Source organism: Fomitopsis serialis (genome assembly GCF_022376445.1).
Source record: "Fomitopsis serialis strain Sig1Antser10 chromosome Unknown B0H18scaffold_298, whole genome shotgun sequence".
Lineage (NCBI taxonomy): Eukaryota > Fungi > Basidiomycota > Agaricomycetes > Polyporales > Fomitopsidaceae > Fomitopsis > Fomitopsis serialis.
Window position 1 is genome coordinate 4,919 of NW_025955258.1, and position 13,887 is coordinate 18,805.

At 59.0% G+C, this 13,887-nt stretch overlaps 3 protein-coding genes across 3 annotated transcripts; 1 reads left to right on the forward strand and 2 right to left on the reverse strand.

Moving 5' to 3' along the window:
- The first annotated feature begins 1,948 nt into the window (after positions 1-1,948).
- Positions 1,949-3,218, forward strand: B0H18DRAFT_310528 (uncharacterized protein). Its single transcript, XM_048037499.1, has one exon. The coding sequence runs from the start codon at positions 2,062-2,064 to the stop codon at positions 3,166-3,168; it is 1,107 nt and encodes a 368-aa protein (XP_047885116.1). The 5' UTR covers positions 1,949-2,061; the 3' UTR covers positions 3,169-3,218.
- On the reverse strand, positions 3,219-4,218 carry B0H18DRAFT_310525 (uncharacterized protein). The gene has a single exon (XM_048037498.1). The coding sequence runs from the start codon at positions 3,790-3,792 to the stop codon at positions 3,268-3,270; it is 525 nt and encodes a 174-aa protein (XP_047885117.1). The 5' UTR covers positions 3,793-4,218; the 3' UTR covers positions 3,219-3,267.
- A 5,935-nt stretch (positions 4,219-10,153) lies between these two features.
- Positions 10,154-11,057, reverse strand: B0H18DRAFT_1128200 (uncharacterized protein; the record flags this gene model as incomplete). The annotated part of the gene is made up of 2 exons (XM_048035322.1): positions 10,154-10,595; positions 10,987-11,057. The coding sequence occupies 2 exons, from the start codon at positions 11,055-11,057 to the stop codon at positions 10,154-10,156; spliced, it is 513 nt and encodes a 170-aa protein (XP_047885118.1).
- Between the last annotated feature and the right edge of the window lie 2,830 nt (positions 11,058-13,887).

The following is a 13,887-nucleotide window of genomic DNA, read 5'->3' on the forward strand; positions in this document are numbered from 1 at the left end:
GGGCGCCGACGTATTACACGAGCCACAGGACTATGTCTCTGCAGACATAAGGATTGATCCTTACGGTGAGACCCTATCTGACGCCCGACTCGCAGAGATCCGAGCTCAACGTGTTGTTGAACACGTCGAGCCTCGAGTCCGCGAAGCCGAGGAGCTTGCGGCTCACTTCCCGCAAGACCCTGGTTCGTCCGACTCCGACGCAGGCTCGTCATCCGGTCAGGACGACCCTACTGCAATTGATTCTGCAATCGCTGGACCACCACTAGACACGGTCGTCCAGCAAGCCCTCGACCTGCAATCAACCGTGCGATCCGGCTACGCCAAAGATCGCTTGTTCAAGGCCATCATGGACCATCCTGAAGACCATCGCATGTTCTTCGTACGCGATGAACTACTTTGGTACAAACCTCGTCCAGATACTGAGGTATTATGTATACCTCGAGTCACGGTACGTCGTCGGCTACTCCCTGAGATCATTCTCGACGAGGCGCACACTGCGCTGGGTCATCTGGGTGCTCGGCGCACGTCGGACTATGTTCGACGATGGTACTGGTGGCCCAACATTGGCAAGGATATAGCCGCCTTCTGCGCGAGCTGTAGCACTTGCCAAATGTCCAAATTCTCGCGTCAGAAGCCAACTGGGCTGCTACATAGCATGCCTATTCCTTCGCGACCTTGGCAATCTGTCGGAATGGACTTTGTCGGTCCATTCCCTTCGTCGCGAGGGTTTGATTACCTCTGGTTAATTATCTGCCGACTAACCTCACATCTCCACCTTATTCCTGTGACGACTCGAGTACGAGCGTCCGAGCTTGCTTGGCTCTATTTCAAGGAAATAGTGAGACTGCATGGTCTTCCCGAGTCCATAGTTTCGGACCGGGACCCCAAATTCACGTCGAAGTTCTGGAACGAACTTCATCGACTCATGGGTAATAAGTTACTCATGTCGACTGCATTTCATCCACAGACTGACGGCGTCTCGGAACGTGCTATCCAGACCATTTCGCAGATTCTGCGAAGCGTCGTTCGACCTGATCAGACCGACTGGGTCGACCGCCTACCTCTTGTCGAGTTCGCAATCAACTCGAGTGTCAATGCCTCGACTGGGTTCGCACCATTCGAGCTCACCTACGGATACATGCCCCGGATCATGCGCACACTCGAAAACACGCCCGCGATGCCCGGAGTACGAGCATTTGCGGACCGTGCAGTCGAAAATCTGCTGATTGCCCATGACGCAATCATCGAGTCGCGCGTCACTCAGACGACGCATGCGAACCGTCGCCGACGTGCTGACAACCCTACTGGTGATGACCAACCTCGATACGAGGTTGGCAAACTCGTCTATTTGAGTACTCATAATCTATCCCTACCGAAAGGACGAGCTAACAAGCTCGCCCCACGCTATGTAGGCCCCTACCGTATTGTCAGGGCACACCCCGACACATCAAATTACACACTGGAGCTACCAGACGTGTTGCGGAAGCGTCGCATTCACCCGACCTTCCATGCGTCGCTCCTTCGGCCTCATCAGCCGAATGATGACACCATGTTCCCGGGCCGAGACGTAACAAGATTTTACGACTTCGGACTCGACGGCGAACAAGAATACCTAGTCGATGATATCCTCACTCATCGCTGGGCTGGTCGACGTATTGAATTCTTGGTACGTTTTGATGATGGCGACATCCTCTGGGAGTCATACGATAATTGCAAGGACCTTGAAGCTCTTGACAGGTATCTCGAGCTACAAGGTATCTCGGACTGGCGACAGCTGCCGCGACATGCCGGGCCCGACCGCCACGCGCGAAGATCAATGCGCCCTGGCGGGTGATAGTTCCACTATCTAGATCGGCGACCGACTCGCCGCCCAACACCCCACTACCTGACGACCAACAGTCGCCAGAAACTCTTCGAACCCGCGTCGAACATTCGCGACTATCCTGCCGCGACGCTCGTAGGCCGACGTGATGCCTATTAAAGTGCACGCCGCCATCGCGCCGTGCTCACCAAATCACCTAACTACTCATCTGTGCGTGCTCTACCCTCGCCTCTTTTACTATGTCCACTGCTATCCTTACTGCCGACGTCGACCACCCCATGGCCAACATCCATACTGTGCAGGTCGCCAATGGACCTGTCACCAACCCTGTCGCAAACATCGCACAGGCGCCTGCGATGTGGCGCCACAACGAAGGCGTGAACGCCGTCTTGCACGCCAGCAACTGCGGCGTCTGCGACGCCTTTTTGCACCACGCAACCGACGCCCTCGGTACTCGCAACTACCAGGTCGCACGCACTGAACAGGACGACACCGCCGCCCGTTCTGCACGACGCGAAGCCTATGAACGAGGCTACGAGGATGCGCAACAGGACCGTGCGACGCTCGCGACCACGATCCAGCAACTTCAAGCTCGCATCGCGGAGCTCGAAGGCCAACTCGCCACCCGTGCAAACACCGGTGGACGATTTCCTGGAGGGGGAGGATTGGGACCTATTCGCAATAGGTTCGCCCCCTACAACACTGATTCCTCTGTCGATACTTACCTCGACAATAGCCTCACTCGCAGGTTCAACACGAATGAGCGTATCCGTGGACCCGCTCGCCACCAGACCCTCATCATGTCGGAGGTACCTCTGACCATCGACGAAGTCGACGGCGCACTGCGTCGAGCGCAGATCGACGACGCTGTAGGCCTCGCAGCCGTGCGCCAGCTTCAGCAATGGCGCAGGGCGATCTTCGCCACCCTCGCTGTGGGACGACCCCTCTCAGTGACCCAAGAGGCCCTGCAAAACCATTGGGTTGGACTACCCGACTGGTACCTCCACCGCTTCCCTCGCACCCCCCGACTTGATCGCACGACGAACCCGCCTACCCAGGAGCAGCACGAGACCCCTCCGCGCTATACCGACCCAGCCGAGAAGTGGGCATCTTACTTCTCGCGCTACCCAAGAGCCCGCCTTCCTCGCGGACTTGTGCGCGACAACAGCGGTCAAGTCCCCATCGACCGCGCGAATCTTCATTGCATGATGATTCGCATCGCCTCTCCCCTCACGTCGACCCGACGTCGCTACAAGTCGGCCATCTTCGACACGCTTGCCGCCCTGTTCACCGACCCGCAGGTCTACGTCGCACACCTCCAGGCCGCGAATGTCAATCCCGAATAGGGCAGAGCACGGGTATACCCATGGGTATATCCGGTTCGACCCGTACCCGTACCCGCCCCGGGTACTGACCCGTGCCAACGGGTACGGGTTAAAGGCGGGTCACGGCGGGTCCGTGCAGGGTCCGCGGGTCGACGAGCAAGGAAGCGGGTCTGTCGGCAAGTGGGTGCACGGACGAGCGAGCAATCGCGTGGGCGATCGTGTGCATGAGTGCCGGCCGAGCAGAGCAGAGGAGGGCACGGGCGAGAGGTGCATGTGAGAGTGTGGGCGAGAGGGCGCGAGGGCGCGAGGGCGCGAGCAAGAGGGCACGGGCGAGAGGGGCGCCAAGTGCACAGGCGAGACGGTACACGGGCGAGACGACGGGCGAGACGACAGGTGAGCGAGACGGCAGGCGAGCGAGTCGGCGGGCAGACCGTACGAGATGGTGGGCACAAGGGACGACAGGCGAGACGACGGGCGAGACGACGTATGAGCGAGACGGCAGGCAAGCGAGTCAGCAAGCGAGCGAGACGGCGGGCGAGCGAGACGGCAGGCAGAGCGTACGAGATAGTGGGCGCGAGGGACGGCAGGCGGGACTGCGAGATGGCGGGCCTGCGAGATAGGGGACCTGCGAGACGACGTGCCCATGAGACGGCAGGCTTGCGAGACGGCAGGGCGTGCGATGGAGATAGTGTGACGGTGGACAAGCGAGACGGCTGGCTAGAACGGTGGGTGACAGCAGGCGACCGCATGGTATGAGCTCTCACCTGTCTCCCCTCGTGGCACCCACTTGCCAGCTTCCCCCTCGTCCGCCTGCCTGCTTGCCCGCCCGCTCAACCACGCGCCCACGCGCCCGCTCGCACGCCCACTCGCCAGCCCGCTTTCCTGCCTGGTAGTCCACTAGCTTGTCCACCCGGCCGCACGTTCGAAGGCCGCGCCTGTACACGGGGCATTGGCCCTGCGTGCTCGTGGTCGCCGTACGTGTCGTGCAACGGCCTATCACTGCACGTCTCTGCGCCGTGTGCTCGCTGTTAGCATACCCGCACGAGTTAGGAGATGTGACTCACGACCTGGCACCATATGTGAGACAAGAAATGTGGGCATGGAACCGACGTACCTCGACCAAGCCCGGGCTCCTAATGGTGCAAGTTTTTTCGCCTTCGCCGTGCTATCGAAGGACGAGGGGTTGACGTCGAGATCAGTGCACTTGGAAAGAGTCAGGCAGAAGGTTGAAGAGATAGCAGAGCGGGTACCCGAAGAACGAAGCAGTCCCAAAGCGACGTTACAGGAGAGCGCCGCGAAGAGTCAGGCAGGGAGGAGAAAAATAGCCATTCAGGCGAAGTCCCGAATATGCGTCAAGCGAGTGTATAGGGCTGAGCATTGCTAATAGAGGGAGGTTAATTGCGACACCGCGTGCCCGCCCGTCGCTTGTGCGCCCGCCGTCCGTTCGACTGTCATATCGTGCGTTCGGGCTTGTTGTGTTCGGGCGGTGGGATGGCACGAGCGCGTCGTTGTGGTGGTTGTCCGTCCCGGCGGTTGCGCAGGTGGCGGGTACGGTCCGGGTCACGGGTCACAGAAACGTGACCCGGACCCGTACCCGGGGGTACCCGTACCCGGTACCCGCGCGGGTTCCCACGACCCGTGCTCTGCACTAATCCCGAACCGGCCCTCAATATCACCCCGTTGCCGGAGACGCAGAACGGGGCTGTCGTGACGGTCGACGTCACGATGACCACTGTCGCGGTACATGCGGCGCGCTGCGGCATCACCCCGGAGTTCGTGCTTCACCACCTCTGCCTGTGGGCCCGAGACTACCTAGCGAGTGGACTACGAACGGCAGACCTGGGTCCGACCGCGACTGGAGCCCCGCTGGTGGCCGAGCACATCGATGGCGAGGTCGCACCAGGTGGACAACCCGCGACTGGCCACGGCGAGCAGCCCATTCCGAACGTCGCAGCCGGCGAAGAGGCAATGGCGGTCGAGCCGCTTGGTCGGGACTCGGCGTAATGCCGAGGGATGGTTCGTCCTCTCTCCATACTCCTTCTAAAAGTTTGTGTTTGCCGTATTCGCGATCCTATGTATCCGTTGTTCGTCGCACTTCGCACCGACGAGCTTATGCCTACTACCACTGAGTGGCTTGTTCACCACTTATTATGATTATGTATTTACGAATCCCCGTCGACTTTAGCTGCGACGGGTGTCTTCATTATGCACATTATGCTATATTCTATGTACACTGCCCTATGTCGACGTCTACGACGTTTTCCTGGAGGGGAGGATGTAAGGACGATGGTAAAGTAGTTTAGTCAGCGCCTTAGTCAGCGACCCGGAGTCCGCCGAAGGACCGTTTTATAGCTGACGCGCCCCGTTGCTCTCGTCGTCTTTTCCCCCATCGTTGTGCACCGCTCGCCCCTGCAATATACAGGCTTTGGCTAGCTCAGTACGGCGTCCGAGAAGACCTACACCCCTTACACCCCTCCCTGTGGCGACGGCAGTAACGCAGCTCCAGTGCCGACAGATGTCAGGTTCTCATTGCATCGCGCAGCGTCGATTGCGACATCTGCCCGCTGTCTGTCAGGCCATCCACGAGGCCTTGCCAGCCATCCGCCGAGTTCACCGCCCAGGTGGTACCGTCACTCCACCGACTTGGTCTCACCGATTTTGTGCCAATACCGGCGGCTCTTTTGTGTTGTGACAGGAGTTGGGCTCGGCTGTCCCGACACGGTTCACATTCCGAGGCACCGTCGGCGTGTGCGTGGAGCATCCTGACTGCCACCCTCCAATCCGTCACCGAAGAAGAGAATATAGTCGCGGCGGTGCGCGGTGTCCTTTCGGCGGTGTCGATCGCGTCGAATTTCACGCGTCTCTCTTGGTTCGTTTCGCTCCACAGCATCTGGGGCTTCTCTTGCGTCACAAAAAGTCGAGCTATCAGTCGCCCGAGTGGCCAGAGCCTGCGTTCCCTACTGCTGTGCCCCGTCCCCAGAAATCGTGGATGTGTTCGTGGTGCATACCCCCAGGAAAGTCGGCAGATAGTCAAATGGTCTGCTGCGGCCGTGTCCGATGGAACGCTTGGGCAGCTAGTGACGCCTGGGGAACTCTCCTGGAGCGCTACGGGATCGACTCCCCCCCATTGAGCGGTTACTTTTTGCATAATCACGACACGACTTCCCGATCATCACTGGACCGTCCGCGTCACTACCAAGGTAATATCATTTCCTCACGCAGAAAAGGCTTCGAAAGTGAAAAAGATCGCTCATGTTTTTCTGATGACATAGACAATGACACCTGGGAAACGCGTCGAAACACGCTTTTCCTAGACCGAGAATGGTGGCTTGTGGTCCGCTTCCCCTGCCCGCGAAGGGATGTGAAAGTGCATTCATTTCGCTGCAACCCTTGTACGTGGAGGAAACGATGATTCTTCTCGGGCGTGTCGATATCTGAGTGAGTCCGTGCATGCTGATTGGTGTGCGCAGTGTGATGGCATTGGCGGGTGAGACGACAGAATTGTGCGGGCACGTCGTGCACTCCGCGACAGATCACTTCCGTATCGCACACTCCATTGGCTCGGTACGCACGCATGAGCTGTCGCAACGGTCGTGCGCACATTTTAAAGTTTACACCCGTCACAACACCAGTGGGCAGGTCATAACCTACCAGTGACAGCGATCACGTGCGTCAATAGGTTGAGTTCGCTCTCCCCGCGTCCGAGCCTGCACCAACTTGACCGCGTACCCCATTCTGACCCTTTTCTCTCGGCAGCAGGCTGTCGCACATTATCGTTTGAACACACACGCCGGCGACTACAATGCAACACTATATCTTAGAGATCCACTACCACGGGCGGAAGGCAGAGCTGGCCCTTTTGCATAGAAACAACCCCCGGTATATCGAAATCTTTCTCCAGGGCGACCTGTGCAGCCTCGAAATCCCGCGCGAGCCTGCGGCCACCGTCGCGAGTTTCTGGCAAGGCGACGTGCCGGTGGTGCGATGCTCGTGGAACGCCGAACATTCCACCGACGACTTGGAGGCTCTCGTGCGTCTCTTCCTCATCTCAGGGAGACCTCCCGCTTACTCCTCGTCCACGCTTTGCAGTATCAGGTGCTAGAAGAGTTTACGCCGACGATGCTGGCAACATGCACGAGGCGGCAGCAAAAAGCGCTCAACGCCACACTGCGGGACCTAAACATGTGAGCGCCATGACCTTGAACACTTCCGGTCTTCGCTAACTTCGGTAGTGCGACGCTTACTGTCGAGTTCAAGTGGGTTCTTCTGCTACATTCGGTGCACCCCTCACGCAGCCTGACGTGACCTACAGGAACGTGTCTCCGGCCCCGGAAGCGCCTGCGGCCCCAGCTCGACAACCTGCACCGCCAAAGCGCCCACGTTCACCTGTCGATGGCGGTCATGCCGAGCCTCAGAACAAGCGTCCTCGACAGGAAGCCTCCGGGGCACAACCCTCCGCTCCCGGAACGCGCCCGACGGCTATGAACACGGCAAGGACTCGTCCCGAGGGTGACAACGCTCCTGCGACAGGCTCTAGGTCTGCTCCTGCTGATGCTGCTCAACCTGCCGGACCTGCTCGCGCTGCTGAGGCTTCTGAGTCTGGGGTGACTAGATCTGCTGCTCGCACTGTGCCCTTGGATACCTTGAACGCTGCTTCTTCGCGGGCTGTTGCGGACGATGTAGTGGTGAAACAAGAAGACGCGGACGACGCCCATGCACTCGGGGGCGCCGCGAAGGAGAATGCACCGCCAGGTCCTCAGGACGCGCCGGGCGATCAGGGCGAGCGCAACAGGGGCGCGACTAGTATCGTCGGCACGCTCAAGACTGCGCTCGACGCTGCGGTCGCTGCAGCAGACGCACACCTGAATGGACTCAGAAGCAACGTGGAAACTCGCGAGCTTGAGACGGCACGACTAAGCAAGCGGTTAGCCCGGCAATCAGCCAAGCTTCGAGCGACGGAGCAGGCGCTCCAGCAGCGGGAGAAGGGTGAGTCTCTCCCTTGTGCAAACCAGATAGTACTGACAGTGTCGCTTGGTCGCAACGATCTGCAGATGTGGAGGCCGCTGGCGCGCGGAATGACGCGGCGTTGGCACGTGCTGCGAGCGAGGTGTCTGAGGCGAGGGCAAGCGAGAGCGCGACGGCCGCCCAGTTGGCCGAAGCACGGGGCCAGCTGGCCGAAGCGCGGTCCCAGTTCGTGCGTGGGCGTTTGCGGCTGGCGGAGGTGACCGCCGAGCGGGATCGCCTCGCGCAGCTAGTCGCTACGCTCCAGGCAGACATTGCGCGGGATGAAGCGAAGCACGAGGCTGAACTGAAGGCTACGCAGGACATGAATGCTCGTGAGTTGTCGTACGGAGCGGTGTTGGGTTCCGTCTGACTCCTTCCAGTGCTGCGAGCACAAGTAGGCACGCTGCAGTCGGAGGCGCAGGCAGCTCGAACTGGTCAGTATGTTTTCGTGGTTCCTGGGAGCGGGTGTTGACACAGCCTACTAGTGGCTTCGGAGGAACTCCGCCAATCAGAGCTCAGGGTACAAGCTGAGATAGATAAACGACAAGCCGCGGAGCTCAAGATACAAACCGAAGTCGAGAGACGACAAGTCGCAGAGCTTAGCGCTCAGGGTGAGTGGGTTTGCGATCCGTCGTGCCTCCGTGTATGCTGACCACAAGTGACGGGTAGACCTGAGTAAGAAATACGTCCGGACGCAATTGGATCTGCTGGGCGAAATCAATTGTAAGCCGTACTGAGCGTCCATGCATTACTTTTGTCGTGCTGACGATGGACGTATGTACTGTAGTTCTTCGCGAGCAGGCCTATTCATCATCTGCTGCCTATATGGCTATGAGTCAAAGGATGTCCTTGTACGGCTGGAGAGGCTGAGCACAGCGACTGTTGAGCTGGAACGGCGGGACCGTATTGCACGACTCGGATGCAACCCAACACAGACTACTCCTACTGTCATTTATACATTTTACATCGGTTTTGTGTCTCGGATCATCATGTATTCCTTATTGTATTGTATTCATAGTGTATCGGCGACCTGTGTTGATCATTTGTAAGAACCAGTCGATTGAGGAACGGTACAGGGTACTACGTTTTTGTCGGCTACTTGAGGTGGAAGAGCCCCAGGGGTTGTGACACGCCTCGCCATGAGGCTACCGGATGACGCGACGAGTCGTCCTTGTGCTCTCAACGACGAAACGCTCACCGTCGAATTTGAACGTTTGAACGGCCGTATGCGCGACGCGACGTGCGTGGTAGCTCAATCGCAGTGACGCATTGAACGCGAGATGCTCAGTGCACAACGCACATTCGAGTCTCCCGCCGTGTACGACACCCCTGAATCAAACATGAATCAAGCCACTACGAGGGGGGGAATCATCGCTGTTACACAGGAAGGTACTACATCAAGGGACCCACACAGGACAACGCGTCTATTCATACCGAGTGTCTAAAGGATTGTGAGAGTAGAATGTGTGTGGCTGCATCGTGCACTGTAACGTATGTATACAATCCGGCTTACTGAACACATTGACGCCATAGACCGGCAATCGTCGCGCTAACACTCCATCCCGCCGCGCGAGGACGCCCCATGGCTCCCAGCTGCATACCAGTGGGACACCGTAATGATAGATAGTCACGCCCGCGAACGTCATGAATGAACTTGAACGACGCACCGAAGGCCTCTCCCCGGGCAACCGCCAAGGTGGGGCATGGCTCGTCTGCCTTCGCAGCGCGGTCGTCCTCCAGCTTCCGCGTAAGCGTCTCCAGTTGCCGGCGAAGGGCTATACATCCGTGTGTTGTCAGCACATCATCATTGAGAATCACCGCATCGGCTAGGGCAGCTTACCGAGCCTCATCCATCAGCTCCCACATTTCCCGGGCGAACTTCTCGCTCATGACTGCTCGTCGCTCGTGGTCAGCGTTTATGAGCACGCATCCTTAATCGTGCTCACTCTGGACGTTCCGCTCCACAACCAGCCGGTTGTCAACCTCAGCTTGTGAGCTCAAGTCACAAGCTGAGGTTGACAGGCGGCTGGTCGTCCTGCGCGAGCCGGTCCCGCTCTGCGGTCATATCGACCAGCAGCACCTGCCCCTCGACCATCAGAGCCCGCGCGTTCGCCAGCAGTGCGCACGCCTCCGCCACCTCGGTGTCTGCGTCCCCGCGCGGTGTCACCGTCTCAGACAGCCGGGCCTCGCACCGAGCGAGCCGCTCGTTCGTCTGCGCGACGTCTCCCTGACAGGCCTCCAGGTCACGCCCGAGCTCCACCAGCCGCGCGTGTCTTGCAGCGCGTGTCGGCCTTGGCTGCGCTGCGGTCGCCTGGATCGGCTTCTCGCCGGAGACGCTAGCTCTCGGGCTCGCCCGCGACAGGCGAGCGCGGGCGCTTTGACGGTGCGGGCTGTTGAGCGGGGGGCGTAGGGTCTGAGTGTTCGCGCCTGTGGGTTGGTTTAGGCTGCGTGAGCGGTCAGTGCAGGAGAAAGGCCTACGGGGACTCGGCGGTGGGCGTTGCGCTAGAAGACTTCGGAGTGCATGGCTGCCGTCGTGCGCGTGTGCGACAGCCCGCTGTCTAAAGGAGGAGGGGTGCGCGGTCAAGTGACTGCCGGCTCCAAGAACGGGAGAGTGGGTTCAGCCGGCCCACTCGTGTCGTGACAGTCTGAGTCTTCGGACATGCTCGCAAGGCCGCCGTGCCAGCTCGTGCGCGGTACCAGTGGAGCGCGAAGCACAGAAGCGGCCCGCCGCGGGCTTCACGACGTGCAGACGTCCGTCCCACTCAGTTTGCCTGCTCGCGGTGCCAGTGGAGAATCGACCCCGGGTGCGCTTCGAAGGCGCGACTCCCCAGGCACCATGTTGCCGCGATCACGTTCGGAGGCCACGACCGCTTCGTTGAGCAGTCAACGTGCGGGAGTCCACGCATCGTTCGCATTTAGAGGTCTGAGTGGGAGGACAGGCGGTCGGGACGCGCACGCGCGGCGGCGGATACGACGCCAGGGTGCCACAGGGAAAGCCTCCACTGCAAGTTGTCGAGCCGTCAAGACAGAAGACCATGAGCTCGTAAATCGAGCATGACGCCACTTGACACGGCCTGTAACGGAGCCAGCGACGTGCCCGCAGGTGCCCGCACCCGGCCCGGTCATCATCATTCTGCACATCAATGTCAGTCAATCAAGGTTGACCGTGTCAGCGTCCGGGGAAGCGCAACAGGTCGTGGAGCTGCAACGCGAATCGCCCGCCATCCTGGGCGGAGACGCAAGCAGAAAAAAAAGTGAAGTGAGGTCATGGGGTGGCGGAGAATCGATCCCCTGGTGCACTTCAGGCGACAACTCTCCAGGCTCACTCATTGCCCAGGAGCCACCCATCGCTAACCACTACGCTACGCAGCATGATTCACCACGACACGTACCACAAGTATTCCAGCATCGGGCCTAGCGAGGATGCGGTCGACTCGGAGGGATAACTGGGCCAGGCTGGACAAAGGCTAGAGCACCATTTCTGCCAGTGTCATCTAAGAGACGGAGGCATCCAAATCGACGGGTCCTGTGAGGCCTCGAAGGCTCACGAGGGATCCGCCGAGATACCCGTCGAGCTGAACGGGCCCCGCGCGCGCTCAGAGAGGGGCCATCCCCGTCTCCGAACGAGGGACGTCGCAAGCGAAGTCGTCCCGGCGCGGAGAAGGAGCGAGCGCGGTCGGAGGGCAAGCCCGGAGACCGCGAGAGAGGGTCGGCGACGCGTCCCGGAAGGGGAGGCTGCGACCAGGAGAGTCAGCGAGAGAACAGGAGAACGAGAGACGTACCTCTATGTACAGGCCCGGCGGTGGCTAGACCAGCCGTGGGCGGAGGACGCGCGCAGAAGAGAAGGAACCGGAGACGAACGTGAGTGTAGAAGTAGATGTATTCGAGTATGCGAAGTGTGCGAGGATACAGATCGGCTTACGTAACCTAACGGGCGACTAATCTACGGTACGTGAACAAGTGCGGGTCGCGACCCATTTCCCTCCGGTAGGCCTCTTGGAAGACCCACGTCAGGTCATCTTCTATGGCCCTAACAGGTCCAGATGCTTTGAACGGCTCGGCGGATCCATACGGTAAGTGTCATAAGTAATCGACGTCGACGCTTACCGGAACAGCCGTCTGCGGCGACGCAACGACAGCCTGTCATCCCAGGGCATCCACAAGTTGAGGTTATGTAATTCAAATGACCCACCCGGTTTGCAGGGTCGAACCCCGCTGTGGCCGCTGTGGCGTGACCGCCCCGGGCATGCCTAAGTCGCGTCGCGCACCGTTGTACTATTAGTAGTAGCCCTACTTACTGTACAATCGTGGTATATACTATGTACATCACAGATCCATCAATAGATGCGATCACAAATCATTGTATTGCACTAGCGCATCATTACAATGTACTTATATTAAATCGACATCACGAATGTTAGTAACTCGTGTGAGCAAGCTGCAATACAAGTTACTTTGGGGTGTGCACCATCGCGCGACTCCCGGGCCCAGTCCTCGCACTCAGCCTGTTAACATCGCGTCCTGGCATTTGTCCCACATCGGCGACTGGTTGCCGATTCTTTAGACACTATCATTTAGACATCCTGTACCGTTGGCCCCTTCTGGCAACCCTGATCAGACCTTGTTGTTGTTGTTGATTCCCTTTATTGTCACTGAGGGCGAAGCCCTATGTAGACAGTACATACTTTACTCGGAACTTATCTCGTCTCGTCTAGTCTGGGGTCGCTGAGCATCGCCGTTCGCCGAAGCTGCAGGCAGGTATAGTAGTGTGTGGTGTAGGTAGGCGTGTGTGTGGCTACTAGGTTGAGTCGGTGCAATCAAGTGGAGTGAAAATAGTTTCGTCACGGATCGTGTGTCGCTCGTCAGCGTGTTCGGATCGCGTCCTCCTTCATGGTCTCTTTCTTCGGCTCTAGGTCTCCGTGCGCGGCCGCGGAGCGGCCGGTGTCGCAGTTCGTGTGTCGCTCGTCAGCGCGTCCGGGTCGTGTCCTCCTTCGCGGTCTCCTCCTTCAACTCTAGGTCTCCGTACGCGGCCGCGAAGCGGCCAGTGTTGTGTATGTATCGGAATAAGGGTTTCATGGTGCTCGCTGAATTGAGTAGATCTTTAATAGATCGGGCTGCAGGGCCTGCTTCGCGTGCAAGTTGGTCTCGCTGTTCATTGAAGGCCGGGCACTCCATGAGGAAGTGATACACCGTCTCGCGCGCGGTCCTGCAAGACGGGCATACAGGTGTGTCCTCCTTCTGGATCCTAAATAGAAATTTCTGCAGCGGAACATGTTCGGTACGTAGTTGAATCAAGATGCTCGCCTGTTTCCGTGGTAGTCGCTCTGCGAGTTTGTTGTACTTCTTTGACGGCATTTCTGGGTCTATTCTGTCCATCTTCGCTGCCCTTGGGGACGCCTTCCACTCCTCCTTCGCCATGCGCCCTAATCTTTCGTTCTGCGTCTGTCTGACACTGGACAGGCTCGCGGGGAGAGTCTTCTTCAGCCAGTCCGGGAGGTCCTCGACCGGACTACTATCTCCTCGCGCCGCCTTCTTTGCCTCCACATCCGCCAACTCGTTGCCGTCGATCCCCTTGTGTCCTGGTACCCATCTCAGGGTGAGGTCTATGTTCGGGTGACGTCTCTCGAGCCTTCCTATTGCTTGCAGGAGCTGATCTATCATGTAGTGTGCCGGGTGCGGTTTACGATTCTTCGCTGCGTGTAGGCTCGCCAGGTTATCCGCGGCCGCGGACGCTCG

What these genes read in the sequence shown, in the direction of transcription:
- B0H18DRAFT_310528 (XM_048037499.1), top strand. Translation starts at nt 2,062, where the DNA reads ATGTCCACTGCTATCCTTACTGCCGACGTCGACCACCCCATGGCCAAC.
- B0H18DRAFT_310525 (XM_048037498.1), bottom strand. Translation starts at nt 3,792, where the DNA reads ATGGGCACGTCGTCTCGCAGGTCCCCTATCTCGCAGGCCCGCCATCTC.